This window comes from Thalassophryne amazonica, chromosome 5, assembly GCF_902500255.1.
Source record: "Thalassophryne amazonica chromosome 5, fThaAma1.1, whole genome shotgun sequence".
Classification (NCBI taxonomy): domain Eukaryota; kingdom Metazoa; phylum Chordata; class Actinopteri; order Batrachoidiformes; family Batrachoididae; genus Thalassophryne; species Thalassophryne amazonica.
The window spans coordinates 127,427,689-127,447,982 of NC_047107.1; the positions used below are offsets into that span (position 1 = coordinate 127,427,689).

At 39.1% G+C, this 20,294-nt stretch overlaps 2 protein-coding genes across 2 annotated transcripts in view; both read left to right on the forward strand.

Annotated features, from left to right (window-relative positions):
* The window catches only part of top3b (DNA topoisomerase III beta), a 50,130-nt gene extending 40,282 nt beyond the window's left edge, over positions 1-9,848 (forward strand). The window contains 3 exon segments of the mRNA XM_034171327.1: positions 3,811-4,012; positions 5,637-5,824; positions 9,372-9,848. Coding sequence (XP_034027218.1) covers positions 3,811-4,012; positions 5,637-5,824; positions 9,372-9,653 — 672 coding nt within the window. The 3' untranslated portion in view covers positions 9,654-9,848.
* Positions 9,849-14,424: 4,576 nt separating this feature from the next.
* The window catches only part of arrdc1a (arrestin domain containing 1a), a 60,946-nt gene continuing 55,076 nt past the window's right edge, over positions 14,425-20,294 (forward strand). Inside the window, exon 1 of the mRNA XM_034171330.1 lies at positions 14,425-14,599. Coding sequence (XP_034027221.1) covers positions 14,482-14,599 — 118 coding nt within the window. The 5' untranslated portion in view covers positions 14,425-14,481. The remainder of the gene's footprint in view (positions 14,600-20,294) is intronic.

Consider the following 20,294-nt stretch of genomic DNA (forward strand, 5'->3'; position numbering starts at 1 on the left):
ACATACATATACACATCAACATACATACACATATACATATATACACATATATATACACAAACATAAATATACACCTACACATACCTACTTACATACAAAATACTATATATTTACAAGCCGAAGCAAAAAACAAAAACACCCTAACCCTCATTACCCTTCCTCCTCCCTATACCCAGAAAAAAACATATTTTTGTACCGCTGTTTGAACTGGTTCATGCTTGGACATTGCTTGAGCCCCACTCCCAATCTGTTCCACATCCTCACCCCACAGACAGAAATACAGAAACCTTTTAATGTTGTTCGTGCCCACTGATGCTTTAAATTAAATTTCCCCCTCAGACTGTAATCCCCTGATCTGTTAAAAAACATATTTTTAATATTTGCTGGAAGTAAATTGTTTATTGCTTTATACACAATTTGTACTGTTTGAAAATGAACCAAGTCTGTGAATTTTAAGAATTTGGATTGTAAAAATAGTGGATTTGTATGATCTCTATAGCCAGTATTATGAATAATTCTTATAGCTCTTTTCTGCATTACTGATAGTGATTGTGTTGTACCTTTATAAGTATTACCCCATACCTCTGCACAGTACTGTAAATATGGTAAAACCAGTGAGCAGTAAAGAATGCGGAGTGAGTTGTGGTCCAGAATATGTTTCACTTTGTTTAGAACTGAAATGCTTCTTGACAGTTTACTTTGTATATGTTTTATATGAGTCTTCCAGTTTATCTTATCATCTATTATCACCCCCAGAAACTTATTTTCATGTACCCTTTCAATATCTACCCCCTCGACTTGTAACTGAACCTGTATGTCTGTATTACAATAGCCAAATAACATGTATTTTGTTTTACTTAAGTTTAATGATAATTTATTTCTGTCAAACCATATTTTCAATTTTCCCATTTCTATACTGATCCTCCTCAGTAACTCCTGCAAATCCCCCCCTGAACAAAAAATGCTTGTGTCATCTGCAAATAATACTAATTTTAATATTTTGGAAACATTGACAATATCATTTATATAAATTAGAAACAGTTTTGGACCCAATACTGACCCCTGTGGGACGCCACAAGCATTGTCCAAGCATGATGATGTATATTCCCCCAACTTCACAAACTGTTTTCTGTTACTTAAGTAGCTTCTCACCCAGTGCAACACCAACCCCCTAATCCCATACTGTTCAAGTTTATTGATTAATATGTCATGATTAATTGTATCAAAAGCCTTTTTAAGGTCTATAAATATTCCAACTGAATGTAATTTGTGGTCTATGGCGTTTGTAATCTCCTCAACTGATTCTATTAATGCAAGTGATGTTGAACTATGTGCTCTGAATCCATATTGACTATCAGTAAGTAATTTATGTTTATTTATGAATTTGTCTAATCTATTATTGAATAACTTTTCTAATAATTTGGAAAATTGTGGAAGCAAAGAAACAGGTCTATAATTTGTGAAGTGGTGTCTATCCCCAGTCTTATACAGCGGCACAACCTTAGCTATTTTCATTTGATTGGGAAATTTACCGGTTTGAAATGATAAGTTACAGATGTATGTTAATGGTTCTACAATCCATTCAATGACCTGTTTTACCACCACCATATCAATTTCATTTAAATCGGTAGATGTTTTATATTTACAATTATTCACAATGTCTATAATTTCATTTCCATCCACTGCTGTGAGGAACATTGAACAGGGATTTCTTTCTATGAGATTATTATCCCAATCCTCAGGTTGGGAATCGGGAATTTTTTCTGCCAAGCTTGGTCCAATATTTACAAAAAAATTATTAAAACCGTTGACTACCTCATCCTTATTTTCCTTCTTGACATTATTATCAATGAAATACTGAGGGTAACTCTGTTTTTTATTACCATTTTTGATAATGCTATTTAATATATCCCATATTCCTTTAATATTGTTTGTTATTATATAATATGTTACTATAATATTCCTTCCTACATACCCGTATAATATTAGTTAATCTATTTTTGTATTTCTTATATCTATTTTCTGCCTCTTTAGTCTTTAGTTTTATGAATTCTCTATACAGTGTATTTTTCTTATTACATGCATTTCGTAACCCTTTCGTCATCCATGGTCGAGCTTGGATTTTTTGTTTTCTGTAGTCTTGTTTAATTGGACAATTTTTATCATATAATGATATAAATATTTGTAAAAAAGTTTCATATGCACTATCAACATCACTTTCACTGTATACCTTTTCCCAGTTTTGCTCCTGTAAATCCTTCTTTAGTGTGTTCATGTTTTCCTCTGTCCGCACTCGCCTGTATTTTATTTTCTCCTCTGGCTGATTCCGCCGATGGTTTCTATTATAAACGATGAAAACTGGTAGATGATCACTAATGTCAAGTTCTGAGAGCAAATCCATCGTCAGCTATTATTTTATACAGTGTGGCATCAAGCCACACTGTATAAAATAATACCCAGCTTTATCTATCCATGAAGCCAGAGGACACACACCAATTAGCTAAACTGCAGGATTGTCTTACAGACATAAGGACATGGATGACCTCTAATTTCCTGCTTTTAAACTCAGATAAAACTGAAGTTATTGTACTTGGCCCCACAAATCTTAGAAGCATGGTGTCTAACCAGATCCTTACTCTGGATGGCATTACCCTGACCTCTAGTAATACTGTGAGAAATCTTGGAGTCATTTTTGATCAGGATATGTCATTCAAAGCGCATATTAAACAAATATGTAAGATATGTACTGCTTTTTTGCATTTACGCAATATCTCTAAAATTAGAAAGGTCTTGTCTCAGAGTGATGCTGAAAAACTAATTCATGCATTTATTTCCTCTAGGCTGGACTATTGTAATTCATTATTATCAGGTTGTCCTAAAAGTTCCCTGAAAAGCCTTCAGTTAATTCAAAATGCTGCAGCTAGAGTACTGACGGGGACTAGAAGGAGAGAGCATATCTCACCCATATTGGCCTCTCTTCATTGGCTTCCTGTTAATTCTAGAATAGAATTCAAAATTCTTCTTCTTACTTATAAGGTTTTGAATAATCAGGTCCCTTCTTATCTTAGGGACCTCATAGTACCATATCACCCCAATAGAGCGCTTCGCTCTCAGACTGCAGGCTTACTTGTAGTTCCTAGGGTTTGTAAGAGTAGAATGGGAGGCAGAGCCTTCAGCTTTCAGGCTCTTCTCCTGTGGAACCAGCTCCCAATTCGGATCAGGGAGACAGACACCCTCTCTACTTTTAATATTAGGCTTAAAACTTTCCTTTTTGCTAAAGCTTATAGTTAGGGCTGGATCAGGTGACCCTGAACCATCCCTTAGTTATGCTGCTATAGACTTACACTGCTGGGGGGTTCCCATAATGCACTGAGTGTTTCTTTCTCTTTTTGCTCTGTATGCACCACTCTGCATTTAATCATTAGTGATTGATCTCTGCTCCCCTCCACAGCATGTCTTTTTCCTGGTTCTCTCCCTCAGCCCCAACCAGTCCCAGCAGAAGACTGCCCCTCCCTGAGCCTGGTTCTGCTGGAGGTTTCTTCCTGTTAAAAGGGAGTTTTTCCTTCCCACTGTGGCCAAGTGCTTGCTCACAGGGGGTCGTTTTGACCATTGGGGTTTTTACGTAATTATTATATGGCCTTGCCTTACAATATAAAGCACCTTGGGCAACTGTTTGTTGTGATTTGGCGCTATATAAATAAAATTGATTGAATTGATTGATTGGCATGATGAATTGCGCGGCACTGCGGGATCAAATTTGTGCATTAAGACTCAACGCATCACACTGCTAATTGTGACGTGTGTCTCCAGGCCAAGCCCAGCAGGCTCCACTGCTCCCACTGTGATGAGACCTACAGTCTTCCTCAGAATGGTGCCATCAAGCTGTACAAGGAGCTTCGGTGTCCCCTGGATGAGTTTGAGCTTGTGCTGTGGACCTCAGGAGCCAGGGGCAAGAGCTACCCCCTCTGCCCGTACTGCTTCAGCAATCCACCTTTCCGGGACATGAAGAAAGGTGAGGCAGATCCTCAACATTAAACAGTTGAAACTGAGCTGGAGCTTTTATTTGCACTTGTTTCTCTGTGAAGGTAGAGAAAAGGAATAAAAAAGGACCTGGTCCTGGGTGCTACAGTGCCTATAAAATGTAATTTTTGTTCCCTCTAAAATGCAGTTAGATAGATGGCAGATGTTTACAAAACTGAGTGAACGTGCACAAAGGAGACGAGTGAAGGAAGCTACCAAGATATAACAGCTTTGAAGGAGTTACAAGCTCTGTTTGCTGTCTCTGGAGAGACTGTGCATGCAACTGCTGTGGTCCTGTACAGCACCACTCACAGGTTCATAGTAAATTGGAGTAGAAAAATCTAGAACAACACAGAAAACTCTTGAAATTCAGATGTTTTACAGTGGAAGTGGCAGATGCAGTTTTCCTCAGTGTGAATTTTTTCAATAGTTGCTTGCAGTTTTGCTTAACTACATAATAGCAAGACGACCCGTGACATCATGAATCTGGTCATGTGGGTTTGTTGACTAGTGTGGTTGGCTTCGTTGTAGGTTATCTTAGAGAAACACCTTGCTTTTGCAGTACTATGTAGGTTTCGAATGTATTCAGAGACCGTTGAATCGCTTCCTGAACCTGAACACGCTATACCTTCTCTCTTTGGTCGTATCAATTTACATGCATGCTTGTCATCCAAGTCAGTACGCAAGCATGTGACGCCACTGTTTGCAAACAAGAAGTATTGCTAAAGTCCCTATGGACATAAAGGGCTACAGCAATCTGACATTTGACCCCAATGATCTGACCTTCACCTAACCTGTTGACCTCTGGCTGACCTTGCCAGGATATCTGTGGAATCCCCCATAAGTTGGCAGCTCATTCTGTCCAAATCAGGTTGAAAATCATATTCCTTTGCCAAAGAGAATTCTCTTTGTTGTCAGTCTTCATTGATGTATCAAATATGGTACAGAGTAGCAAAAGGACCTTCGAGGAGTAGGCCAACAAAGACACAGTCACCTGTGACCTTTGCTAATATCAATCAATCAATCAATTTTATTTATATAGCGCCAAATCACAACAAACAGTTGCCCCGAGGTGCTAATATGGTTGACCTTTGGTAAGATTAATCTTGCTGAGCAATTCCAGAATCCACATCCATATGCATGCCAACTTTGGTGCACAAAAACATAAAATTTGACCCTTGACCCCAGTGATAGACCTTTGGTAAATTTGTTCTCACCTGGGCAAGTCTGGAGCCCACTGACATACAGGTGCCATATTTGGTTGACATGGGAGTGAGAAAAAAAATTAACCTTAACTTTAAACTTTGTCAAAAACGTGTCCTTTTGGTGCAGTTCTGGGCTCAGTCATCATCTCTATGTCAAGTTTGGTGGAAAGTGAGCCAGCAAACATAGATGAGTCGGGGAACAAACGGACAGAGAAATGTTGCTCAAATTATCTCATGATACTGTTGTACTGCAGGTGACTGCTAGTTTTCAGTGACGCTTCGTTAGATCTTGTGATTTTTTTTTTTTTTTTTTTAGCATTTTGAGACTGACTCCCATGTTTTTTATTTCTGTCTCCTTGTTTTCTGTCTTTCATTTTTTTATTATTATTTGTCACCTTATTTTTCTCTCAGGTATGGGATGCAATGAATGCACCCACCCGACCTGCCAGCACTCTCTAAACTCTTTGGGCATCGGACAGTGTGTGGAGTGTGACAGTGGAGTTTTGGTGCTGGATCCCACTTCTGGACCAAAGTGGAGGATGGCCTGCAACAAATGCAATGTGTTGGTGCACTTCTTTGAACATGCACACAGAGTACAGGTAGGTGGTGCCGATATCACCCATTTAAAGTTGGTTTTTGTTTACAGTTTATGAAGCCTTCTTGCTAGTTACTGGGTCCTGGTGGCCATTAAGGCCACCATAGCTTGTGTGAGAAGGGACAGCGTTCTGTTTTCTGGGACTCAACACTGTAGGTCACATTGAGGTGTCCATCAAATGCTTCTGTAACTCTTTAAATGGTAACAGATAAGCCAAAGTTTACTAGAGAGCTAAAGATTTCTCTCACCTTGAACTACTTGATATTTTTACCCAAGGCTAAAATATGACCATCAGGCATTGTGAAGGCCATTTGTCTGTCCATCCGTCTCTCTCTCCGTCTGTCTGTCTGTGCTCAGCATAAGTTCAGTCCTCTTACTGCCAGGGTCTTCAAATTCACAGCGACCATTCTTGGGACACAGACCTTCAACAAGTTCAAAGATTGTTAACCTATTTTAAGAGGTCAAAAGGTCACATTCTGTTTCCTATTGATATGCTCATCGGCTGAGGGTATTTTAGCATTGTGTTATATTTTAAATGTGGAATAGCACAGGGTGTTATAGATATAGTCCTGTGTGTCTATGCACAAAATGACCTGTACAGTAGTGTTCAGAATAATAGTAGTGCTATGTGACTAAAAAGATTAATCCAGGTTTTGAGTATATTTCTTCTTGTTACATGGGAAACAAGGTACCAGTAGATTCAGTAGATTCTCACAAATCCAACAAGACCAAGCATTCATGATATGCACACTCTTAAGGCTATGAAACTGGGCTATTAGTAAAAAAAAAAAGTAGAAAAGGGGGTGTTCACAATAATAGTAGCATCTGCTGTTGATGCTACAAACTCAAAACTGTTATGTTCAAACTGCTTTTTTAGTAATCCTGTGAATCACTAAACTAGTATTTAGTTGTATAACCACAGGTTTTCATGATTTCATCACATCTGTGAGGCATTCATTTTGTTGGTTTGGAAACAAGATTTTGCTGGTTTACTAGTGTGCTTGGGGTCATTGTCTTGTTGAAACACCCATTTCAAGGGCATGTCCTCTTCAGCATAAGGCAACATGACCTCTTCAAGTATTTTGACATATCCAAACTGATCCATGATACCTGGTATGCGATATATAGGCCCAACACCATAGTAGGAGAAACATGCCCATATCATGATGCTTGCACCACCATGCTTCACTGTCTTCACTGTGAACTGTTGTTTGAATTCAGAGTTTGGGGGTCGTCTCACAAACTGTCTGCGGCCCTTGGACCCAAAAAGAACAATTTTACTCTCATCAGTCCACAAAATATTCCTCCATTTCTCTTTAGGCCAGTTGATGTGTTCTTTGGCAAATTGTAACCTCTTCTGAACATGTCTTTTATTTAACAGAGGGACTTTGCGGGGGATTTTTGCAAATAAATTAGCTTCACACAGGCGTGTTCTAACTGTCACAGCACTTACAGGTAACTCCAGACTGTCTTTGATCATCCTGGAGCTGATCAATGGGTGAGCCTTTGCTATTCTGGTCAGGCCCGGCGCCAGAAAAAGAAATTAAGGGGGCAATGAGTTTATCAAAGGGGGCGGGGTCACACACCCCCCCCCCCCCCCAAAAAAAGTGCACACCGGAGAGGACGTGCCTCTGAGCGTGCGTAATGAATTGGGTGCGCTCCTAGAAAGCTTGTGTATTTAGGCTACACCATTGTAAGAGACTGACTAAGAGTAAAGTAAAAGTATTTTTTTAATTATTATTTGAACTATAGACCCTCGGTCAAGTGATCTCCTGCATACCACAAAACCAAACCAACAACTGATCTGAGAAATGACACGAGACAGTAGATTAACCCCACATACAGCCCTCCATCACAAGCGCAAACACAGCGCAACTGGGCATGACAGTCACACAACGGGTCAAAGATAAACCTTTCATGTAGATGTACAGTGGTCCCTCGTTTATCGCTGGAGTTACGTTCTAATTTCGCAAATCAAAACAATTTCGCAATAGGCGAAATCCACGAAGTCGACAGCGTTATTTTTTACAATTATTATCGACGTTTTAAGGCTGTAAAACCCTTCACTACACACTTTATACACTTTTCTCAAACAGGCATTAACATTTTCTCACTTTCCTCTCGTGTGTAAACACTCTAAGTTCAAACCTTAGTAGAAAAATAGTTATATAGTAGTAGTAATAGTTGTTGGCGCTCTTTTTTCTTCTGGGCAAGAAGATTCTTATAAACAGACACGCAGAACACAATGCGCATACTCTCCTTTTGCGGTGCCACGAGAACACCAGCCTGCTTGATGAGGATGCAGAGCACAATGCGCTGTAAAAAAAAAAAGAAAAAAGCATGCAAAATTGGACTAAAAAAATCCACGAAACTGTGAGGCACTATATTTTCCAGTATTTCTTTTTCTTTCTTTTTTATTTTTATTTTTGATAACTCTCACATCCAAGGGGGCGTCGCCCCCAAACGCCCTTCTATCCATTTTGATGGTTGTTTTCCGTTTTCTTCCACGCGTCTCTGGTTTTTATGTCCATTGTAAAGCCTATAATTTTTTGCACCTGCATATAAGTTTTCCCCTCTCCAATCAACTTTTTAATCAAACTACGCTGTTCTTCTGAACAATGTCTTGAACGTCCCATTTTCCTCAGGCTTTCAAAGAGAAAAGCATGTTCAACAGGTGCTGGCTTCATCCTTAAATAGGGGACACCTGATTCACACCTGTTTGTTCCACAAAATTGACGAACTCACTGACTGAATGCCACACTACTATTATTGTGAACACCCCCTTTTCTACTTTTTTTTGATAATAGCCCAATTTCATAGCCTTAAGAGTGTGCATATCATGAATGCTTGGTCTTGTTGGATTTGTGAGAATCTACTGAATCTACTGGTACCTTGTTTCCCATGTAACAATAAGAAATATACTCAAAACCTGGATTAATCTTTTTAGTCACATAGCACTACTATTATTCTGAACACTACTGTATGTTGGTCAAAAGTCAAGGTCATAAAAAAAGCAGTCCTAAAAATACATTTTTCAGGATGTCTCCTCCACAGCCAATGGGGCTAGAGAGACGGTGTGAAGCTTACATCGATCAGTATATGATTTGTAATCAAATAGTATGAGTGATGTTGTGATAACATCAGAGGTGTAATGAAATGTCATTAACTCTTTTAAAATGAGAAAATCTGATTCAAATTGTCCCACAAATCTTATTTCTTTTTTTTTTGTATTTGTTATCACCTTGCTAATCTCATTTTCAAATATCAATAATTTATTACTATTTCAACACAAAGACATCAAGCAATAATCAAATGATGTAAATTAGGGATACAAAAAATAAAAGCCTGATTTAAATACAAAGTGATTTCCTTATAACCTGCAGGAACGATGTCCTGTTATCACTTAAGATAATGTGCTGTCAAAGCTGAACGTGGCGAGGCATTTTAATTATTTATACACACTTACAAACACTAGCTATTTGTCAGTTTTGTCCTATTTTTGTGTTTGGATTTGTAGCTTCTTACAGTTAGCGTCTTCTCTTTCCTGGCAGGTGGCTCAGGAAAGCTGCGATGCTTGCGACGCCTCTCTGGTCTCTGTCGATTTCAACAAGACGCGCACCCCACTTCCTGCTGGAGACACCCAGCACACCGGCTGTGTTTTCTGTGATCCAGTCTTCCAGGACCTGGTGGAGCTCAAACATGCCACCATGAGGCACCCCATGCACCGGGGTGGTGGGGCAAGGCGAGGAGGGCGGGGACGCGGCCGAGGACGCCGCGGCAACCCTAAAAAACCCAAAGACAAAATGGCTGCCTTGGCAGCATACTTTGTGTAGTGCAATGTTTGTGTTTGCTGATGGGAATCTCACAAAGGGGCCCCATCAGAAATGTGTCGTTTGCGCCATGCGATTGCTGAAGACCCCAACAGATGTGGTGCAAATGTGGCTGCCGGTGTCACACCCCTGGCACTTAGCTGTACTGACTAACACAAGCTTCAAATAACCTGTATGCACAAATGAGCTTCCTCAGGATATACGTATGTTTAACAGGATATATGTTTTATATCACATTTGTTTTCCACGATACAGTGTGTCGTAATAATACGCAATGCTCATAATATTCAAGTGAATGTTCACAGTGTAAATTCTGAGCAAGCTGTCATTTGAAGGGAACAGGTGTCCAAATCTTTAAAAAAAAACAAAAAACTGGAACCTGGAATTTTAAACACGTTTAAAATTAAAGAATCAGCTGTTGAAGAGAATCTAGTGATACAGTACATACTGAAACAAAATCTGTGTGTGCCTTTAGTGGTAACGTGATGTAAATGCCATGTGTTGGCGGTCTTCTCCTTTGTGAGCCTCCTGTTTGCTCGCAAATCATGTATTTAATTGCAAGTAAAACACTTGCGTAATTGCTCATTATTTTGTTTTTGTTTTGTTTCATGATGAACTGCAGTAATGCAAAATGGTGAAAAAATAAAAACAAAGTTCAACTCTGCCAACCTGTTCTAAATTTTACAGGAGTCCAACCTCAACACTGAGGTGCCCCCCCCCCCCCAAAAAAAGAAAAAAAAACAGCTCCACATATCTCAAATGGGCCAACCCAGCATGGCTGTGGACGGGTCCCAGAACCTCATACAGCACCTCTTGCTTCAAAAACAGCAGCAGGAGATGCTGGAGTTGCAGGTGGACTTCCTGCACTGGCTGGAGACACGTGGTGCTCACAGTCCCACATGCACATGGGACAAGGCACGGGGAGGACCACGTTTATTAGCCCAATTTATGGCAAATGCCCAGAGAAAACAAAGTGTCCCCCCCTGCTCCAATAGTCATCCTGTCCACTCCTTCCACCCCGTCTTTGAAGACCTCATGTCAAATTGTAGCGTAGCGTCTTTGGTAGTACACCAAGTCTGGACACAAGGCTCCCACAGGCCAAAACTGGGGACCATTAAATAATTACACCGACATGGTGGGAGACACATGAGAACAAGAGCCCAAATTCTTTCCTGTGAAGGGCCAAAAATACATTTTAATGCCATGTGATAGTACAGTACATATTCCAATATAAAAATAATAATAAAATGTTGAAAATAAAAGAAATCCAGACATTTTCTTTAGCATAACATGTTCCAAAATAAAGCCACTTTTCCTGACAGAACATGCATATGAGCAGTGGTGGGCACAGATAACCAAAAAATTAACTTCGATAACAGATAATCAGATAACTGAAAAGTTATCTTCGATAAAGATAAAACAATAAACCACCCAAAAATGTATCAGAAGTTACAGATAAAGTCCAATATTGTCTCTGGTACGTTTACAGCTACTAATAAAACGAATTTAAGTTTTAATGCCACAATAGCTTCTAATAATATTAAAAGTAACAACACACCCAAACAATAAGATCACACTTTCATCTTTGAACATTCTGCCCCTGATGGAAGCAGCCGTAAAGCCAACTCTCTATCAGTCACAACGCTCCGGTCAGGTGGAGGTCTTGAAAAATAAAGTCATACTGACTTATGGTTTTGATTTATAAATAACATTAATACTGATAGAATAACTCCATTAATGTCAATTCTGTCATTTGTACAAAGTTAACATATAGCATATATCTTTTAATGTTGAATAATGCACTAATTCTGAGGTTTTGTAACAAACACAGACACATCGCAAAGGATTCTGGGTAAAAGTGCCTCTGCTAAACACTGATTGGTTCAGTCATTCATTATGTAAACCAACACGTTAATGTGACGTCTGTCGTGTGTTGGTGTTTACAGATAAATGTGCTTTTGTAAAATATTCCTTTTTTTTTTTTTGTAAAAACAGGCATTTTTACGGAGCCCTGGAAGTGTCATCACAAAATGTTTTGCATGTGGAGAGAATGTGAGCACGTTTTATGATGTTGTAAAACGTGCTTTACACTGTGCGAGATGATTTTTCATGCAGGACTTTTTTGGACCAAGTTTCAGGTTAATCGCACGTCCTGCATCGTGTAGTGTACATGGAGTAACAAGCTGCATTTAACTTCTCAGGACCACCTCCTGATCGCCGATCGTATGGTCCAATGAAAATCAAACCTGTTTGATATTATTCTGGTCAGCTGTCGTGAGAGTACCCTGCTGCTGAAAAGCTACAAGCTAACCGCTCTCACTGTGCCTGTGCAAACACGGCAGAGCTGGCTTGTAATGTTATTTATTTATTTGCTGTTGTTTTGTTTTGTTTTTAAACTTCATTTGTAAAAAAAAAAAAAAATTTGCAAAGCCAAAAAGTTGATTTGACAATCTTCTGATATAACTGGGGTCAAAATAAATAGAACACTGCCATCTACTGGTGCCCAGATGCTTAGTACTTAGGGTGAATACTGCCATGTACACTACTGGCCAGTAGATGGCAGTAGAGGCCTTGAAAACAAAATTCCAGATATATCTGCCTGCTACATTTAAAATGTGTGGAATTTAACAAACGCAAATACAATAACGTCTATAAACCCAGAGAATATATTCACGAGAGTTTTAGGCACTAGAGTTTAATGCTGTTGTCCGTGGAGCCTGAACAGAGTGTCTGAAATGCATTTGTCCTGTCGTGAACTACTGAGATTACATCATCCTACCCATAATGCACTGCTGGGCACAGCATGTGCTCACAAAACCTTAAAAATTAGCACATTACTTTAAAACTAAAACATATATCTGATATTTTCACTTTATAAAACTTCAGACATGACAGTAATTTTAAATAACTTGTCCAAAATTGATTAATTCATCTTCTACCGCTTAGTCCAACTAAGGGTCGCGGGGGGCTGGAGCCTATCCCAGCAGTCATAGGGCGCGAGGCGGGGTACACTCAGGACAGGATGCCAGTCTGTCGCAGGGCCACAAACAGACAAACAAACACAGACACCCACACACACACACACACACACCTAAGGACAATTTTTTTTTTTTAAAGATTCCAATCCACCTAACCCGCATGTCTTTGGATGTGGGAGGAAACCGGAGCACCCGGAGGAAACCCACGCAAACATGGGGAGAACATGCAAACTCCACAAAGAAAGGCCACAGGAATTGAACCCACAACCTTCTCACTGTGAGGCAACAGTGCTAACCACTAATCCACTGTGCTGCCCTTGTCCAAAATTAGTTTGGTTAAAATTTGAACCATAAGTTAAAAATGTATGCCTCTGGATGACTTAGGTGATATTGCCAGTGTATGGGTATGGTGTTAAAGAAAATGATTTTTTTTTTTTTGGTCATATCTTCTTTGTCTACAGAGGATAGAGACGCTTTTCATAGAAGCAGCTCTCTTCTGTTAGCAGAAGGTATAACTGTCCATCTGTTACAAAACTTTTAACAGGTACATGCTGAACTGAATGCTTGTTGCTGTTCAGCTTTGTTTACTTTATTGGTCTAAAAGTTATCAGAAGATAATTGATCGGATAATGGTTTTTAAAGTTATCTAAAAAGATAATCCGATAATGACAAAAATCTTCGATAATTATCTGTTATTGGATTATCGGAAGTGTGCCCACCACTGCATATGAGGTGCTTTGGAAAATTAAGCTGAAACAACTGATTTGTCCACTTTTGTAATGGAAAAAAAAAAAAAACTTTCACTTAATTAAAAAAAATTTAGGAAAATGACCACACGCAGTAAGAATTCGGTGCTTTGTAATCTTATGCCTATAACGTTTAAGTTGCACATGACAAAATGCTGTGTAATTTAAATCTCTGACAGACCTTGCACAATATTTTTAATGAATTATTGCCAAAACTAAAAATCTGGTGGTGGTGAGTTCTGACACCACTAGATGACAGTGTTCACTCAAAACCGGGCTATTTTCAAATTTGCTGGCGTGTTTGTATGAAATTATGTTAATAAAGAGATCAGATTAATTTATCATTGACAAGCATTTAATCACCAAAGAAACCCATTAAAAAAAAAAGTTCAGTTTGGGTTTACTGTAGTTTTCTTTTTCCAAATTAATTCCAAAGTAATTCCAAAGCGCCTCCTCTCCACCCCAAAAAGCCAGCAATAACATATACATTTTCAGGATAAATACATTCTTGAATGCTTTACAATACCAAATTTTAACAACAACAAAATAAATAAATAAAAACATTGCACAAATAAACAAAACAGACAAACACTGGAACGCAATTATGCATAAAATATAGGCACAAAATATAAAATGTTTAAATTATAAAAATGCTTTTTTTTATTGATTTTGCATTTAAAATATAAAACTGTATAGTATAATTTATTTGTCATAATAATGGCACCTGAAATAAAATGTAGAAGATAATAGGAGAAAGTCAAAGGACATATTTACATAGTGGTCCTCTGTTTCACCTGTATGATGTCAATACTTAGTTTATATTTAACCTGTCACACCTTTTTAAACGCAATAATCCCGCCCTGTTTTTGCCAATAAATAAATAAATAAAAATAAAGCACGTTTACTTATTTCGTCCATTTGGATCATTTTACACTCGTTAGCTCTGAGTTCAGGGAGGTGATTTCCCCCATCAACCCCCCCCCCCCCCCCCCCCCCATTGTTGCCAGGTCTGTGACGTCACTGTAAGGGGCGTGTCTGCGGGCGGTAAACGTTCGCCATTGCTCGCTGCGCTTCGTGCGCTCAGGTGAGTTTAAGAGTGACGCGGTTATGGGGAAACTACAGGAGTTTGAGATATCCTTCGACAAAAATAAATCCGTGTACAGTCCAGGCGAATCTATAGACGGAACCCTGAAAATCAAAGTCAGCCAGTCGCTCCAGTGTAAAGGTAAGAGTCGGCTTTAATTTAAAAAAAGAGAAGGGGGGGAAAACATCCGCTAATGTTTTTCACCTGTTGGGCAAACAGCAGCGACAAACACGGAAGTAAATCTTCATCCTTACTTCAAGGTGAAATTTTGTGTTTTTATGTAAATAAAATGTTCATATAATAGGTGTTTCTTGGTTCAGGTTACAGTAAAAGCATGTTCATTTTAGTTGTAACAGTTTTCATCAGTAAACCTGTAAAGCACGATTAAAAAAATGTGATAAAGTCAAAATGCTGCTCAGGTGAACTAAAACTGCTGTTGCTGCCTAAAGTCAGTTAAAAAGTAGCACAAACTCCGCTGTGACACCACCAACAATTACTGTTTTATTCAAAATCCAACGTGTTTTTTTTTTTTTTTTGTGGGGGGGGGGTTGGTTTTTTTCTAATACTTTTTGACTTAATTTAAATATTGTTGTAATTGTTAATTTATCTTGTTTTTGTTTGTACACTTTTTATATATGGACAACAATAGAAATATGTTTTCACTTTGTTATTCATGAATTTTTAATGTATCTGCTTTGAATGGTACCGACAGGCAGCCGAATGGTTCGTATTCTTGGTTTCAGTGCTGATTGCTGAAGGTTCTTGGTTCAAACCCCACCCCTGCCACATTTCACCATGTATTTTGGAGAAAGAAGGGCATCCAGTCTAAAACTTGTGCCAATTGGGCAGCGCAGTCTCATTTGGGGGTGGGTGCTAAAGGGGTAAAATATGACACCTATGACTTCATTTCTCTACTTCTGGGGACAAAAGCACAGCACTTTATCTGAGATTTTGGGCAAATTGCACACAAACAAAATGAAAATGCAAAGGAAAAAGTGACGATGCATTGGGAAAGTGGACAAGTGTTGCGGTTTGTTTATAACCCGAAGCTGAAACGTGTGGAGGCAGTTTTGCAGGCGAGAGAACGTAGCTACTCTGGTTAGCTGTGTAGGCTAACACTTACCAACACAACCTCTCCCATTCACCTCATCTTCCCTTCTCCACTGGGAACTGAAAAAATTACACTGTTTGCGACTGCTTCAGTGATTGCAGCCAAAAACAAAATAGTATGCCTTTTTTCCGTGTAAAGTTAGGCTGTGTATATATTGCAGAACAGTTGCGGCTGTCCCAGTAAGTGGTCAAATTCCGCGATATCCCTTGTTTTCAAGCATGCAGTGTTGTGGAACACATTTACATCATAAATGAGTATCAGACCAGTTTGAATTTGAGTGTGGTCGAGTTTCACCCAGACCCTTTAAGGTCCATCCACTTCACTCAACAGAGTTTTGATTACTGTCCCCATGATAACTTAAACAGAGTATCAGATTTTCAACAAATCTGAGCTAGATGTCATCAGTGAATGTGTCTCAGACCTGTTTGGTCCATTTCTCAGACTGACCACTTTACTGAACACTAGTTATTCTTTTACCCATGAAAGCTACAGTAAAAATGTATTTGATTTTCAGCTTAACTTGAACTGGGGAAGTGGGCTTCCTAAATAAGTGTATCTTGGACCAGTTTGTCATTTCTCAGACTGCACCCTTTCCAGAACAGTATTGATTACTCTGCACATCGTATTGAGCAAAATATATCTGACCTGCCATCTTAAAGGACTCAAACAAGTTCAAAGTTGAGTATGATCAGGTTTTACCAAGGATCCCCCCCCACGCCACACACACACTTTATTGAACAGGGTATTGACTATTGGAATCTTGCATCCCCAGTAGTTGCATTCATAGATTATCAGCACAGCTGGTTATTTTTTTTTCCTTCAAACAATCAATCAATCAATCAATCAATCAATCAATTTTTTTTTACATAGCGCCAAATCACAACAAACAGTTGCCCTGCGAAAACAAAAGCGAAGTCAGTCGAATGCTGTGCTACAAATTATTTCAATTTAATTTTCAATTTATTTTCATTTATATAGCGCCAAATCACAACAGAGTTGCCTCAAAGTGCTTCACACATGTAAGGTCTAACCTTACAACCCCCCAGAGCAACAGTGGTAAGGAAAACCTCCCTCTGAGGAAGAAACCTCAAGCAGACCAGACTCAAAGGGGTGACCCTCTGCTTGGGCCATGCTACAAACATAAATTACAGAACAATTCACGGACGAATATACAAGAAATGCTATTGGCGCACAGGACAGGAGGATCGCCAACACGAATACAACTCCCATCTCTGAATAGAGCTGAACCTTAAACAGAGAGAAAAAACAGAATCAGGCATCAGAAAGACAAAAAATACTGTATAATTTGTCAGCATTAAACAACAAGAAAAACAGAAATACTAAGGTGATCACTGGCCACTATCCCTAAACTTCACTAAAAGACCCAGAATTTAGGTAAAGTTGAGGCCGCAGCCCGCTCCAATTACTAATAAAATGAATTGAAAGAGTAAAAAGCGTAAAACAAAACTGTACCAGTATGCTAGCCATATGAAATGGAAAATCAGTGGTTCTTAAGTCTGTACTTGAAAGTCTCCACAGAATCTGACTGTTTTATTGATGCAGGGACATCATTCCACAGAACAGGGGCACAATAAGAGAAAGCTCTGTAACCCACAGACTTCTTTTTCACCTTAGGGACACAAAGTAGTCCTGCACCCTGAGAATGTAAAGCCCGTGCCGGTATGTAAGGTTTAATTAGGTTAGCTCGGTCAGGAGGTGCCAATCCATGAATAATTTTATAGGTTAGTAGCAGAACCTTAAAATCTGATCTCACTGCGACAGGAAGCCAGTGAAGGGATGCCAAAATGGGTGTAATGTGGTCGAACGTTCTGCTTTGTGTCAAAAGTCTGGCTGCAGCATTTTGAACCAATTGGAGAGCCCTAATGCTAGACTTCGGTAAACCAGAAAATAGAACATTGCAGTAGTCCAATCTAGAAGAGATAAATGCATGGATCAGGGTCTCAGCATCAGCCATAGGCAGGATGGGATGAATTTTCGCTATATTTCGCAGGTGGAAAAAAGCAGTCCTAGTAATATTTCTAATGTGGAGGCCAAAGGACAACGAAGGATCAAAAATTACCCCAAGGTTCCTCACTTTGTCAGTATGATGTATGACACGTGAGCCGAGGCTGAGTGTTAACTGGTCAAATTGATGCCGATGTCTCACTGGACCAAGAACCATCATTTCAGTCTTATCAGAGTTTAAAAGTAGGAAGTTTCTGGACATCCAACTTCTCACTGCTGCATGGCAATCTTCTAAGGATTTTATGTGAACGAGATTACCAGCAGTTATTGGCATGTATAACTGAGTATCATCTGCATAGCAGTGAAAGGTAATCCCAAAATGGGAAAAAGCAGGGGGCCTAAGACAGACCCCTGTGGAACCCCAAATTTCATGTCACTAAGGTTAGAGGTAGTGTTACTGTACAGAACACAGTGGGAACGACTGGTCATGTATGACATCAGCCATGCAAGGGCACGCCCAGTAATCCCAAAATGATTTTCCAGCCTATTGAGTAGAATATGATGATCCACTGTATCAAATGCAGCACTGAGATCTAACAGCAACAGAACCGTAGTAGTGTCTGAATCCATTGTAAGCAGAAGATCATTCACCACTTTAGTGAGAGCCGTCTCTGTGGAATGATATTTTCTAAAAGCAGACTGCAGTGGCTCAAAGAGATTATTCTCAGTAAGATAGTCTACGAGCTGCCGTGACACCACTTTTTCTAGAATTTTAGAGAAAAATGATAGATTTGATATCGGCCGATAGCTTTTCAATACACTAGGGTCAAGATTAGGTTTCTTAAGTAATGGTTTAATCACTGCAGATTTGAAACATTTAAGAACAGATCCAGAAGTTAAAGAAAGATTAATCATTTCCAGCACAGTCGGCCCAAGAGTGGGCCACAGGTCCTTAAACAGTTTTGTTGGTATAGGATCAAATAAACAGGTTGTGCTTTTTGTTGACATTACGAGTTCTGTCAGCATGCCTAGTGAGATACTGTCAAATTCTGTAAATCTAGGTAATACCTCAGTAGTGGCGCCCACATCAATAGCAGGGTGTTGTGACTGGATTATCATCCTGGAAATTATCATCAGGGGTGCTCGGGGCGTGGAGGTGCTCGGGGCATCAGTCTCATGCTTTTCTTTTTTTTTTTTTTTTTTTTTAATGCTCCCATCACAAAATGAGTCACACTTTTCTAATGCACTTTTTTATTTTATTATTTCTAACCCCACCCCTTTCCCTTCCCCTAACCATGACCCCCCGACTTCCCGTGTCACCTGCCTTTTATGCTCCCGTCATGAAAGGAATTCATGCTCTCATCACGAAAAGCACTTCAAATTTGTGATGGTATGCCAAACTATAAATTAATTTACAGAGCATAAAAGTATTCACGGCACTTCACTTCAACATTTTATGTTACAGCCTTATTCCAACATGTTTTTTTTTTTTGTTTTTTTTTTTTGGCTTTCAAAATTCTACACACAACACCCCATAATGACAATGTGAAAAGTTTTTTTTTTTTAAGAGTTTTGCAAATTTAATAATACAAATAAAAACTAAGAAATCACATGTACATAAGTAGGACTGCAGCTATAGAATATTAGAGTATTTTAGCAAATATTGGAATAGAGTATTTTAGCAAATATTTAATTGAGTAATCGGATAAAAAAGTTTTTAAACACCATCAATAGTCCAGGGCTCTCCTTAAGCAATGGCACAATGTTGCTGCACCATCACACAGATTGTCAAATTTAGTATGTCTCTTTCTGTTTTCCTGGGTAATTATTTATTTTTCCATGTCTTTACAAGTTTTGGATCTTTCCCAAAGTCAGGAGCTCAGCTTAGCACTCCCCTGACACCAGACCATAAGGGCAGGTGTTCAGTGTAATCCTCAGTTAGGCTGCATGTTAACGTGAGCACAGCCTGTGAAAAACTGGGTTCTGGAGATTCAAAGCTTTTATTGTCATATGCACAGTAAAGAAAGATGTTTCTCTGTGCAATGAAATTCTTACTTTGCTGCCCACACTGGATGCCCAAATATATATATATATAGCTAAGTATAAAATATCTAAATATAAGTGTGGGGGGGAATGAAATGACATAAAATAAGCATGCTGGTAAGAACAATCGAATATAACAAGCAATGTAATAAAAATGTAATAATGTAATAAAAAGAAATATACACTGTAAGAAGGGAAATATAAAATATACTTGTGTAACGGCCTACATGATATGTACATGATAGTGAATGTTGCACACTGATGCACTGTTTTGTGCACCATTCAGCAGTAAATGGTTTCATGCAATTAGTGCAATTGAGCCAATGGATTCAAGTTAACAGGTGTTGTAGTGCAATAGAACAAAGTGTCCGTAATATAGTAAAGTGACCACTGATGGGGAGCTCCCTCCTTAAGGGAGGGGGGTGTTCAGCTGTTTAACAGTGTAATGGCTGTGGGAAAGAAGGAAATCTTGAACCTGGTGGTTCTGCATCTCACAGTCCTGAACCTGTGGCCTGAGGGGAGGAGTGTGAATAGTCCATGTTGGGGGTGAGTGGGGTCTTTGATGGAGACAGCTCTCCTGTGGACTCTGCGGTGGTAGATGCTCTGTAGAGAGGGTTGTGGGGTCCTGGTGATCTTAAACGCAGTCCTTATCACTCTCTGTAGGTGTTTGTGGTCCCACACAGTAGAGCTGCCATACCACACAGTGATGTAGGTGGT